Consider the following 12208-nt stretch of genomic DNA (forward strand, 5'->3'; position numbering starts at 1 on the left):
TCAAGAACCAGTAATGATTCATAACTCCCCCACTCTCCGAGAACACACAATCTCTGCTGCTCCTTGCTTCCTCCTCTTCCTCCTCCTCCTCCTTCCCGTTGTCACTCACTGCAGAAACACGCGTTTTACCCGCCGGCCTGGTTCTACACCGACGAGACAAATAACAGCAGTAAGTAACGTTACCGCGGACTGACAGTCGGCGATTCAAGTCTGGGGATTAACGTCGGGGCTCAATCATGAGACATTTTGGGGAAATGAATGAGTATTCGGCTGGTTTTCAGCCAGCGGGGAGTCGGCGCGTGTTAGCCGAGGAGGCTAGCAAGCGGCTAGCTGAGCGGGGCAGCTCGCTAGCGCTGACGCCGGCCAATGCGGCTGCCACGGCGGCGGGACGCTGGCTTCAGCGGCCGGTGTCCCACACTGACACGGTACACACGTCTGAATGGGAAGAGTCGGGCTTCGGTGCCGCATTTTAACGCGTTTTGCTCGGCGCCCTCTTGAATGACAGCGTTGCATCCAGGATGGGAGCCGGCTAGCTGACGTTACCGCTGAGGGTAGCAGGGCGCACCTCCGGGGGATGCCAGCTCTAGCGGGGCCTCTCATTGGGAAACCTCTCGCACGACAGGCGTTTCCAGATAAAATCCTGATTTATAGTGAACGACTGAACGTGTTTGCTAGTTGTCAGGTGTGCAGTCTTTTTAAATTTTTAAATTATGACCTGTTTTCTCTACGAATATAAACTGGTTTATCATGTTTACCTTGCTGGTTCAGTCCAGTGAAGAGGCTGTAGGTATTGTTTAAACAAGTCCATTTACTTCAGACGATAACGTTGTATCACGTGTTATTTAAGAATGTGCCTTGCTGAAGTGTCCTTGAGCAAACTACTGAACCCCACCCTTCCTGGGGTGTCTGCACAGCATCTGACCCTGTGATTGACCTCCATTGTAAAGCAGATGCACTGCCCCACATGCATCAATGGGTTAAACCATTGGGGGTCAAAGTAAATGCCATTTCGAGAGCTTAGAGGTTATTTGAGTTGACTTTGCCTTAAAATACTTACAATAGGGGTTTGCGTCATATAAGTGAACATTTAAAGGTTAAAGCTCTGGCTTGAAATATTTAGCTGTATTTAATATAACCACCCTGTTATGTTAACGTATTTTCTGAGTCCAAAGCCTGATCTGAGCCATGGAGCTTCATTGTCGTCAATGAACTATTTAAAACATGTCGCTGAGCGACATCGTTGCATCATGGGACACACTCCTTTAATTGAGGTTAACACAGCCACTAGCTTATTTTGAGTAATTCCCAGCTGCTAGATACTCAACAGAGCACGAATGCTGCTTAAAGAAAGCCCACTCTTCCAGGGACGTATGCTACAAACTATATTGGCCAGCTATTATAGGGAATTAATTATTTACACAAGACTACTATGTTTTATGCTTTAAAAAAAACCGGGAAGTAGTATGAAGGGTGGGTAAAGCTTTGGGAGGCATCTTTGATTGTTTGAAGTCATTGCTTGATATTAGTCTTTGATTCTAGCGAGTAAAAATGTGCGGATTTTCCTTGTTGAGTTTGATATATTTACAGAAATCTTTTAACACATAGCTTCTTTCCCTCCATCTTGCATTCAGAATTTGACAAGTGAGTATGGCTGATAACATTAACATTGACCTGGTTTGATTTTTGTTGTTGAACCTTTTTATTCCAGTTCCATGGTTATGCAAGTTGGTGATTGTTACATTTATTTTTCATTTGCTTGCGGTTAACTGGATGAAAAGAACGTGTTGAGCATTTGACGTTGAATACTAGTTTAAGCTCAACACCTTTACCCAGGAAGGTGAGTTGAGAGCTTGGATAAAATGTTCTATTAAACATTAAAGGAATACTAAATATATATATATATTACGTTTTCCTTTAAGCAGGAAATGCCATTCCAAAATATTGCCAAATTCCATGACAGTGGTGTATTTGTGTGAATCAATATTAATTCACCCACATGTTGAGAATGCATTTCCTGTATTGTAAGAATGTACCGTTGTTAAAAAAGACAGCCTGGCTTGCACAATGTTTAATTTGTCAGCAAATTAAAACTTCAGTCCATAAATTAGTCTGCATGCATGTTGTGTGTCCTTCACAGATCCATCAGTCGAGTGACATTTATTTAATTTTTAAAAATTCAATGCCTCGTTAATTTTTTGCCTTCGACTTATTACACCCTTTTTTTTGGCAAGTTGTCATGTCACTGTGTCGAGATTTGTCAAGATGTATGCCTTTTTACTAAGAGCAATTTATCACGGGGAAAATGGCTCTAAATTAAGCGTTTGGCAGTCATGTGACCTTTGTTAATTTGTGAATGTTGAGAAGCCAATTAAAGTACTCCGATTGCAGCTCAGTATTGTGAGTATTTAAAGGATTACTATACAGGGACATCCACTAAATATACATTGGGTAAATGCCCTTATTAGACAAGCATAATAATGATGCATGTAATAGTGTTACAATTGTACTGCTACAATTTCACTTAAGAGCACATAGAATAAGCTTAAAACCAAGTGAGAAATAAAATTTCCCGTCTGGTAAAATAGAGCTTAATAGCTATATCTCATGTTTCATATTTACTATTGTAGCAATTAATGTTTCACATGTACTTGAATGTGATCGTCCCAAGTCATGTCTTGATAAGCTACATGTTGGGTTTTTACAGTGATTTGTTGATAAAAGTAAAATCGTTGTGTGTTTTGGAATGTATTGTGTGGCAGGAAAAACTGTAACTCAGACGAGCATTTAGTATTTTTGGCTCCACGTGGCCAACTGCATCCGACTGGCATTTAGACTCCAAAGCCCGAACCGCACTGTTCATTTCACCTTAAATATGCTTGTGAGTTTATACCATGCAAGCATAGCTCTCGATTTTGGGTAGAACTTATTTAGTGTCTGCTGTGCATGTTTCTGTGGATGAAACTGGCTCTTGACAAATCACAAACAAGTTGATTCCATTCACTAAAGATGTTTAGTTCGTCTGCATGGGCTTCTTCTAGTTCCCTGCATGCCCCTTGCTTTTTTTCTCTGCCACTGGTTTGTCGACTCCTTCGTGCAGCTCTATGAAGAACACAATGTTTTGGCACTGATTTAATTTGTAGCGCTGACTCTTAAATCAATCCCTTTGTGTTTTCCTGCGTCTCTCTTAACTAATACACAAGTCTGTCCTTGTCATTCTCTTTATTTCCCCTGCAACGGATAAAAGAGGATGTCTCAGAAGATCCCCCAGTGCCCTGCGCTCGATCAGTCGGAGCTCGATCCGCCTCCCAGTCGTTGTCAGGCGGACCGACCTGCAAAGGCGGCGCTGGGCTGTCGGAACGAGGCCGAGTGCGGCGGCCAAAGGAACGGAGAGACTGCGTCCTCGTCCCCGGAGAGCGGCAGCCTGAACGGAGACGGGAAGCGCAGCGGGAAAAGTCGCCGCCGCAAGAAACGTTCATCCAATCCCGAGAGTCGCCCGGATGGGAAGGCTGACGTAGACGCCACGGCCGAAGAGAAGCCGGACAAAAGGGCCGGCCGTCCTCCGCCAGGCCCGCGCGCCCAGCTGACCGGCCTGCAGTCCGAGTGCGCTCATGTGTGGTTGGAGCGCAGCGTCTACGAGCGCGCCGAGAGCCTCTACCAGTGCTGGTTGACGGGCTCCTCCCAAGGGGCCGCCGAGTCCAACCGGTCCCCTCCGGCGCCGGGTAAAAACTCTCGATCTGCCGCGGGATCGGCGTGCCGCCGCGTCGTCCACGCGACCACCGTTGGCCAGGCAGAGCGGCGCCACGTGGAAGAGTCCGTGCCGCCGTCCGTTCCGACCTCTCTCAGCCTCCCACCCCCGCCGAACCACTCCGTTGCATCCAGAACCCCCGATGAGGGATATCGGTCTCTCGCCCCGACGCCGGCAACTCCCGTCGTCCAGCGAGCATCTGCTCCGCCGACCGGTCGCCAGTCGATCAACGGGCTGCCCCGCCTCCCGGTGGAGCTGCTCCGAGACGTGTGGCTGGAGAAGCCGCTGTATGACCGCGCCGAGGCCGCCTTCTACCAGAAGATGTACGGCAACAATTCCTCCAAACGATCCAGCTGCACCTCCACTTCCAGAAGTACCGACCACCCTCAGAGCCTTGTCGAGGAGGAGGAGGAGGAGGAGGAAGATGAGGAACTGGCGGCAGAGGAAAAACGGGTGGTCCCACCGGGCAAAGCGGAAGTCTTCCATGCTCTGCTTCCAATTCAGGAGGAAGAGGAGCCGCCTGAGGCCCCAGCGAAGGACGAAGTGTCGGGGGCCGGCACCTGCTACTTCGCTCACCCGGACAGCGAGCGAGTGTGGCTGGACAAGTGGCGGTATGACGGCGCAGAAAGCCGTTTCCATGGTTACAATGAGCGTAAAGCTGTGGTGAGGAAGAAGGGCCGGAGGCCAGAAGCAGCGGCTGCCTCCACCGGCCCGCCGAGGGACAAGTATGACCCGAGCGGGAGAATGGAGTCGCTCCAGATGTTTACACAGATATATTTCATCGTTTTCTTTTTTTCATGTCCTCATGGGTTTCCCTTTTTTCCTTCTTTTTGTGAATGCGTCCACTTTGTTATTTCATGAGTCTTGATTCACTCATCCTTTTTATTCCGTTTGGTCTGTTTGAAGTCTCTCCGTGTGACTGTCGTTCGTATGAACCGTTGTGGACGTCATCTAAAGTTTGTTTTGTATCGTTGTGTTGGGGTGGTTTGTTTGTGGGATGTGCAGATAAAAGAATACATACAATAAGACATTTTATATCACATTTGACAGCTATTGCATCATTGTGAATTACATAACAACGATAAGTAGTTGTGATGACATCACTGCCCGCCTCTGTCCTGTTCATACAGACCGCTCTTGCCCCCCCTCCTTCGTCTCTCCTCAGGAGCAACATGGGTTCTGTGGACTTTTTGACCCAGGAGAAGATCTGGTTTGACAAACCTCGCTTTGACGAGGCCGAGCGACGCTTCTACGAGCGCTCGGACCGCTCCGACCGCTCGGACCGCTCCGACGGCGCCTCCCAACCAGCGCAGGTACCCACACGGCGCCGTCTCCCAGCTTCTGTTCAGCTCCTGCTCTTCTTCTCTCTCAGCCGAAGAAGAAAGATTGCTCCAACCATTTAATAAGCATGTCATCATTATTACCTTCGCATTGAAAATGGGGAAGGTTATGTTTTGATCGCCGTGTATTTGTATGCGTCCGTGTTATTCGCATAAGTCAAAAAGTATTCAACCGAATCGCATGAAATTTGGTGGGATGATTGGTTATTATCCGGGGACCATTTGAATAGATTTTGGGATCGATCGGGTCAAGGTTATGAAAAGGTCAACATCTTCTTTTTACCATAGGTCAATTTTTATCCAATTGGCATGCAACTAATGCCAAAATGTTCATAATTCAATGCCCAATCGTGTGATATGCGAAGGTATGCGCTCTACCGAGTGCCCATTCTAGTTATACAATATGTTTATCTTTTTATTTATTTAATTTGAGGGCATATCAATTTAGATTTACATTAAAATATAAATGTCAGTGTACCAGATGGTACCTGTGTATCAGTATGTAACATGAGTATTGGAACCGTAACAATATTCATATTATGTCGATATAGGTGACAACGCAACATTGAAATAATTGAGCGAACATACCTTTTTATGAAGTAACGGATTAATCAAAGTTGAGATGTATTTATTTTCTCCCAGGATGTCGGGGCGAACACCATCCTGCAAGACATTGCCCGAGCCAGGGAGAACATCCAGAAATCTCTAGCAGGAGTAAGTTCATGCGTTCTGTATCCGTCCCTCATCTCACATGTTCCCCTTTTACCCAAATATGGTCCATGGAGCCGAGCAATCGCGGTTACACTTCAGCTTTATCGCACGTTGCTCTCAATTGTCCAGGGTAACGGGACGCGTGAGATAAGACTCACTTAACGACATGCATGCTTTGTGTATCCGATAAAGTCTCGCGTGTTATTCTGGCCGCCGGATGTCGCGCTGACGCACAGCGTTGATTTCTTTCTTGTGTGTTTCCAGAGCATCAGCAGTGCGGCGGATCAAGGGGAGATCATCTGTCGCATCAAGAGCCTGGAGCAGGAGAACCACAGCTTACACAAGGGTGGGTCTGTCTGTTGCTGGTAATGATAGGAGCAGGACCCAATGTGGGAGGAGTTTCAGTGGCTACGGAGGGAGGCAGGATATTTATATCTAGCTGACTGACTATTGCCGGTTTCTCGAAAGCCTTTTTTGTTCGTTCTATCCTCGTTAAGATTGAGAAATGATCACCAGAAGTTACCTGAGCCCAAACTGATGCTGAGGAGCTGTTGACCAACAAGCGAGCAGGAGCAGGTATGCTGCTGCCAGAGGAACGGCCCGCTGCCGTTGACATTGCAGTGAGACGCGGAGAAAATGCGATGTGGTGCTCTTCGCAATATAACGTCTTTGTGAACCATACAGATGTTTTATTTATTAATATTATTGCTGCTGGTGGCTCTGATTTGTAAATTTTTTTTGTTGACATTTTGGGGACTTTTTATGATGCAACATTATGACTTTTAAAAAATAGATATTATATTGTGATTTATTTTCATTTCATACTATTATGAATTTTGTCCTTCCATTCCCGTGATCTCCCAGACTCTTTGTGTTTGGCACAAATCTGGATGTGTTGATTGAGTTTTGGAGGTCAAGTCGAGGCCACGTCTCTCAGGAACACCTTGAGCACCTTTCTTTCAATTTGGCATCAACATCTACTTAGATTTAGTACACAATATACATTATGACTGTTTTATGATAATTCTAGTGTTCTGTCATAGTACGCTCAAAATCTTAAATCTATTAGGGCTTAAATTCTTTGAGAGGGATATTTTTATATATATAAGTACGTATATATATATAAAAGGAAAGCACGATTGTATTGGATGGTATTTATACATAACTCTACTGCTTCTCTCCTGGTGTATTTCTTCATGTGAGACTCTGATGCTGACTGTGTTTCTTTAGTGGTGGAGGACTTGAGGGCTGCTCTTTCCAAACTGGATTGTCGAGTGTCAGTCCTGGAGAAACCTCCCGTAGCTGTAACCACGGCTACCACTCCCGCTGTACACTGCAATAATGTGAGTTGGCGCAGACTGCTTCAGCAAGTTGCTCATCTGGTGCCTCACTTTGACTCCTCCTCCATCACATCGCTGTGGAGCACCTGAATATGTGTTCTCTGTTCAGGGCAAGACGGCGCAGCAGAAGACCAGCGCCCCGGTTAAAGACGAGGAGGAAGAGGAGGATGATGATATTGACTTGTTCGGTAGTAGTGATGATGATGCTGATGAAGAGGCAGAGCAGCTCAAAGAGCAGAGGTTGAAAGAGTACGCAGAGAAGAAGTCCAAGAAGCCTGGCATCATCGCCAAGTCCTCCATCTTATTGGATATCAAACCTGTAAGTCACTGAACGCATTTATTCAAGTTCAACGTCTCCTACAGGAGCCCAAAACTACAGATGAAAACCATGATGCATAAAAGACATGTTTCAGAATGTGGACACAGACGCATAATCTGACTATTGTAAAGTGCTCTCAATGTTCTTTGACATATTGTGTATATATATATATATATATATACATACATACATATATAATGTGTTCATAACATTAGGGGGCGGTGCAGTCAATCGCTCAATATCTGCATTTGTAGCCTTTTTTCACGTTTTGGGGATTTGCAAAAGAACAAATTCCTCCTAGAGATTAAACCCGATTAATTCCAAAGTCGGCGGTATGATCTTTAGACCTTTGCAGTGAAATGTTATTAAAAAAATACATTATCTAACTGCTCCATATTTCTCATGACACACTGACCCTGAAGACATTCATATGATCATTTTTTATTCTAGTCGTAGCGCGACGTTCACGGTGATTCGGCTCGATATCGCCCCCTACAAATATACATTTCAGCCGCTCCAGTGCTCCGTTTGACACGTGGTCGGCTTATGTAACGCATGTGAATTTGCGAGGGCCGTTCAATGCTGCTCGCAGCTTTACTTTTGATTGAAGTTTGATACTGACTCTGCACCCCTTTTCACTTTTCCCTCCTCCAGTGGGACGATGAGACGGACATGGTGAAGCTGGAGGAGTGTGTTCGCTCGGTGGCGGTCGACGGTCTGTTGTGGGGCACGTCCAAACTGGTCCCAGTGGGTTACGGCATCAAGAAGCTCCAGATCGCTTGTGTGGTCGAGGACGACAAGGTGGGAACAGACATTCTAGAGGAAGAAATCACCAAGTTTGAAGACTATGTAAGTACTTGGCAGTTATTCAAGTGTTTTCACGAAGGTCAAACACACAGACCAGTCCGTGGAAGAAAAGAATAGTCGTTATTCTTTCCATTTAACTCTGAAGCATTACAATTCTTCTTTCTTTTTATTGTTTTTGGTCTATCTTGAGATCCCTAATCAAGTTGAATATTCTGAAAGATAAACTACACTCTGCACTCATTGTGACAACATGAGGGCAGCACTGTGCCGTCATTGACACGGTTTATTAGATTGTGTCAGTTGGTTTGTGGCGCTGTTAAATTGTATTTCACAAAGTAGTTTCTAATATTTTGTCTCCACAACAAGCTACAGCCTCCAAAATAAAAATAAGGTGGAGCCAAGATGATAAAAACCTGAACTGGAAAGCTTTGGCATTGAAACACTTGTTATCAACAACAACAACAAACAGCTGTTCCATCGGAAAATATCAGGCATTTAAATTATTTTCATGTGTTTTTCAATGCCGATGGTTTTCAGTCTGCAGTTTGCCGAGTAATCAAAACAGAAAAAAGAGTCTCATAAAGCAACAAACTAAATGATGTCGGTCCCTAAAACGTGCTGGGTTTTATTTTTCCGTGCCAACTCTCGCATTACAATGCCACATTTGTAAGTCGCTGTGTCCATAAAATACTGTACGTCAGTGGATGTGCTTTTCAGCCCCGTCGGCACATTGCCGCGATGAAGAGGCTCGTTCACTTGCTACACGTTTTCAAAGTGTTTTCTTTTTGCTCCGTTTCAGATCCAGAGTGTTGACGTAGCAGCTTTCAACAAGATCTGAGTCCCCTGGGTCTCTTTGTGTCTTTCGTCATGCCTCGTTTCTCTGCTGTTAGTGTTAACGGTTACTAATATTAATAAAAACAAATTCTTGCACTGAAGTTTTCGTCTCATTGCTTAGTGTTCTTCTCCCGAGTCGTCCCCAAATGACACAAACTTGCCTCGAGTCGGCACATTCAGTCTATTTAGCTTCCACCTCAAAACCCATGAACTTAAACATCATAAATGAAAACAATCTTATCAACAAGGACCTGTTAACCATAGAGCGACGACAGATCTCACTGGAATTATAATTGTGTTATGTCAGCGCTCTAAATCAGACTGGCCGGCAAGCTGATTGAGCTGGGACTGAACACCCCCCTGTGTGCTTGGATCCTGGACTTCCCCAGACCGCCCCAGGTGGTGGGTGGGGTGGGCACCACACCTCCCCTCACCTCCACACAACACAGGACCCCCCCCAGGGGTTGCGCCCAGCCCCCCCACTGTACTCCACATGACTGTGTGGCCAGTGGCCAGCCATCATCAACATCAACATCAAGTTTTGCGGATGTGCCAGTGGTGGTGGGCCGACGAGGTTCTCACGAACGAGCCTAAGTTGCTGATCTGTCACTGTGGTCACTCTGTGCTGGCCACAAGAGCCATCATCCAAAATGTCAAGGCTGATTAACTAAGGAGCTGATTACAACAACACACAACGTACTCACCACTGGGGTCACGGGACTACTGTGGAGGACTACTGTGGAGAGGTGAGGGGTATAAAGTATAAATAGTCCACATCCCCATGATCACTGATCCAAGCAAACACAGACACTAACACCAAGGGCTCTGGCAGAAATTTAAAGTGGCCCAGAGGATAGGGTCCTTCAGAAATTTGGAAGAGAGTCTCCTTCTCTAGCTACTCTGCCTGGAGCTGTAGAGAGCGCCCTGACAGGACAGCCTTCCAGCAGGCTCTGGAGCTCTGACAGGAAGGAGGAAGGCACTCCAGAGCACTCTGAACTGACTGGAACCACTATTGGAACTTGTACCCAGAGCTTGCAGGCCAGAGGGAGGTGGAAGACCAAAAGAGACCTGGAACAACAGCTGGATCGATCAAGAACGCCCAACAACAGCTGCAAGCTGCTGTGGCAGACTGGGCGCCCGCAGACTTTCCTCAGGCCATCAGAGAGACTGAGAGAGAGACTGAGACCTCAGGCCATCTCCCTGTGAACTCCACCTCACCAGAACACTCACACACACCCACACACACACACACACACACACAACACACACACACACACACACACACTTGTGTTGTTGTTTGTGTTGTGTTGTACTTGTGTTTGTGTTGCTGTGCTTTCGTTGCCACTGTGTGTGTAACTTTTAAACATCTTGAATCTTGAATCTTGAATCTCTTGGACGACGACGAGGTGGAACCGCGTTGGGAGGAAATCACCACAATGGCTTTCGTGAGAGATTACATCGTCTTACTGTACTTTACCGTATTAAAGACAAACTGTCTTAGGACTTTTTGACGCTTTAGGTTGTTTTTTTCGACGAGTAGAACTGACTTTAATATACTTTGAATATGCTGCAAGTGAATCATTTACTTTGTCGTTGTTTCTTTTCTTTGCATCCCGATGGGAGTCCTTGACATTTAAACGGTCCTCAGACGTCGCTGCCGACAGGGAGAGTATCAAACTGGCGCGTTGTGTCCACTGCGCCTGAAACTGGATCTTTACCTGGCGGTCAGGTGGGATGAGCGGGAAGCACAAAGGGACTGAAGGGAGAATGCGATGGTTGAAAAGGTGAATCTGAGGCTGCCACTTGTTGCTTAAATGTTTTGTTTCAACAATTGAAAAAGTGTCTTGTGTCTCAAAAAACGTATGTATTTTTTTTTTAAAGTCTCGCTGCAACACATTTTCAGGGTTTATCCAAAATAGAGCACATGCCTTTCATTCTGTGTGGTCCCTTTCCTGAAGGTGTAATGTCTCCGCTGCCCACTAGGGGGAGCTGTTCAGCCGAGGATGACCGACTGGGGAGCCAATGTTCTCTCGGTAGTATCGAGGGAGCTATCTGTCGGTTAAAGTCCTCAATTTTCTAAAATATTAGAGAAATTATTCGTACAAAAATTAGATCTCTTTATAAGTAAAAATAAATTATTGAGTGAACATCAGTATGGATTTAGGAAAAATAGAACTACTACTCATGCAATGATGGAGATGGTGGAAGGAATAACAAAAGCAGTTGATGAGGTTTCTATTGGTATTTACATTGACCTCCAGAAGGCTTTTGATACCATTGATCACTGTAAATTATTGAGGAAATTGGAGAAGTATGGTATAGAGGGATCGCTCACTTTATTATAAAATAATGCAGACAATGTACAGAGCTAAAGCAAAGTCACTGCCAGACTGTGTACAAAGTTTATTTTCAATACATGCGTGTAAATATGATTTGAGAGATGTTTGCAAGTTCAAGGTACAAAAGGCTAAAAAAGGGATTAAAAGAAGTTGTATTTCTGTTGTAGGAGTCAAATTATGGAATAATGTTGAAATAGAAGTAAGAATGGTGAACTCTTGTTTTTTAAGGGAATTATTTATTAAAAAAAATCCTAGTTATAAATGTAATTAAAAACGGATTAATATGGAAGATGTATGTGGTAGTATATATACATATATTTTGTTTTTTATCTTGTTTGTTTTATTTTTTCTTTATTTTATATTAATTTTCTGATTTATTTTTGATTTCAATTAAGGATAGGAATTTAAGCATTTTTTTGCTTCTACCTATACCTTTTCAGTCTCTCTTTTGTATTTTTTTATAGGATAATATTGCATTGTATTTGATTTGATTGACTGAATAAAAAATACAAACAAAGTAAGCAAAGGTTTTACATAATATCTCTCAAACTCTTCATTGACATGTTTAAGAGAGAACAAAGAGATGATGGAAGAGACGGACACATCAGCTGTAAAACAAGTCGACGGCCATGGGGGCTCACCGAGAACACTCCGAATGACGATGTTTTGAGGGCACGTGAACACATCTTCGTTCAGCAGGTGTTTACAGCGGGACTAAACAAAGCACAGCTGAGGCGATGGAAGTGTCCAGAGGTCATGAAACAAACTGGACA

At 44.8% G+C, this 12208-nt stretch overlaps 1 protein-coding gene across 3 annotated transcripts; it reads left to right on the forward strand.

The window, feature by feature from the left end:
* Nucleotides 1-96: 96 nt before the first annotated feature.
* eef1db (eukaryotic translation elongation factor 1 delta b (guanine nucleotide exchange protein)) lies at nucleotides 97-9197 on the forward strand. 3 transcript variants are annotated; one of them, XM_056414533.1, is made up of 9 exons: nucleotides 604-1837; nucleotides 3245-4470; nucleotides 4911-5058; nucleotides 5728-5799; nucleotides 6061-6142; nucleotides 7027-7139; nucleotides 7246-7455; nucleotides 8110-8304; nucleotides 9062-9197. In XM_056414533.1, the coding sequence occupies exons 2-9, from the start codon at nucleotides 3248-3250 to the stop codon at nucleotides 9098-9100; spliced, it is 2082 nt and encodes a 693-aa protein (XP_056270508.1). In that variant the 5' UTR covers nucleotides 604-1837; nucleotides 3245-3247; the 3' UTR covers nucleotides 9101-9197. The 3 variants fall into 3 exon arrangements, with proteins under 3 accessions (XP_056270510.1, XP_056270508.1, XP_056270509.1); XM_056414535.1 differs by lacking the exons at nucleotides 604-1837; nucleotides 3245-4470 and adding an exon at nucleotides 97-169; XM_056414534.1 differs by lacking the exon at nucleotides 604-1837 and having other exon boundaries at nucleotides 1915-4470.
* Nucleotides 9198-12208: the final 3011 nt, after the last annotated feature.

The sequence above is a fragment of the Pseudoliparis swirei genome, chromosome 5 (genome assembly GCF_029220125.1).
Source record: "Pseudoliparis swirei isolate HS2019 ecotype Mariana Trench chromosome 5, NWPU_hadal_v1, whole genome shotgun sequence".
NCBI classification, from domain to species: domain Eukaryota; kingdom Metazoa; phylum Chordata; class Actinopteri; order Perciformes; family Liparidae; genus Pseudoliparis; species Pseudoliparis swirei.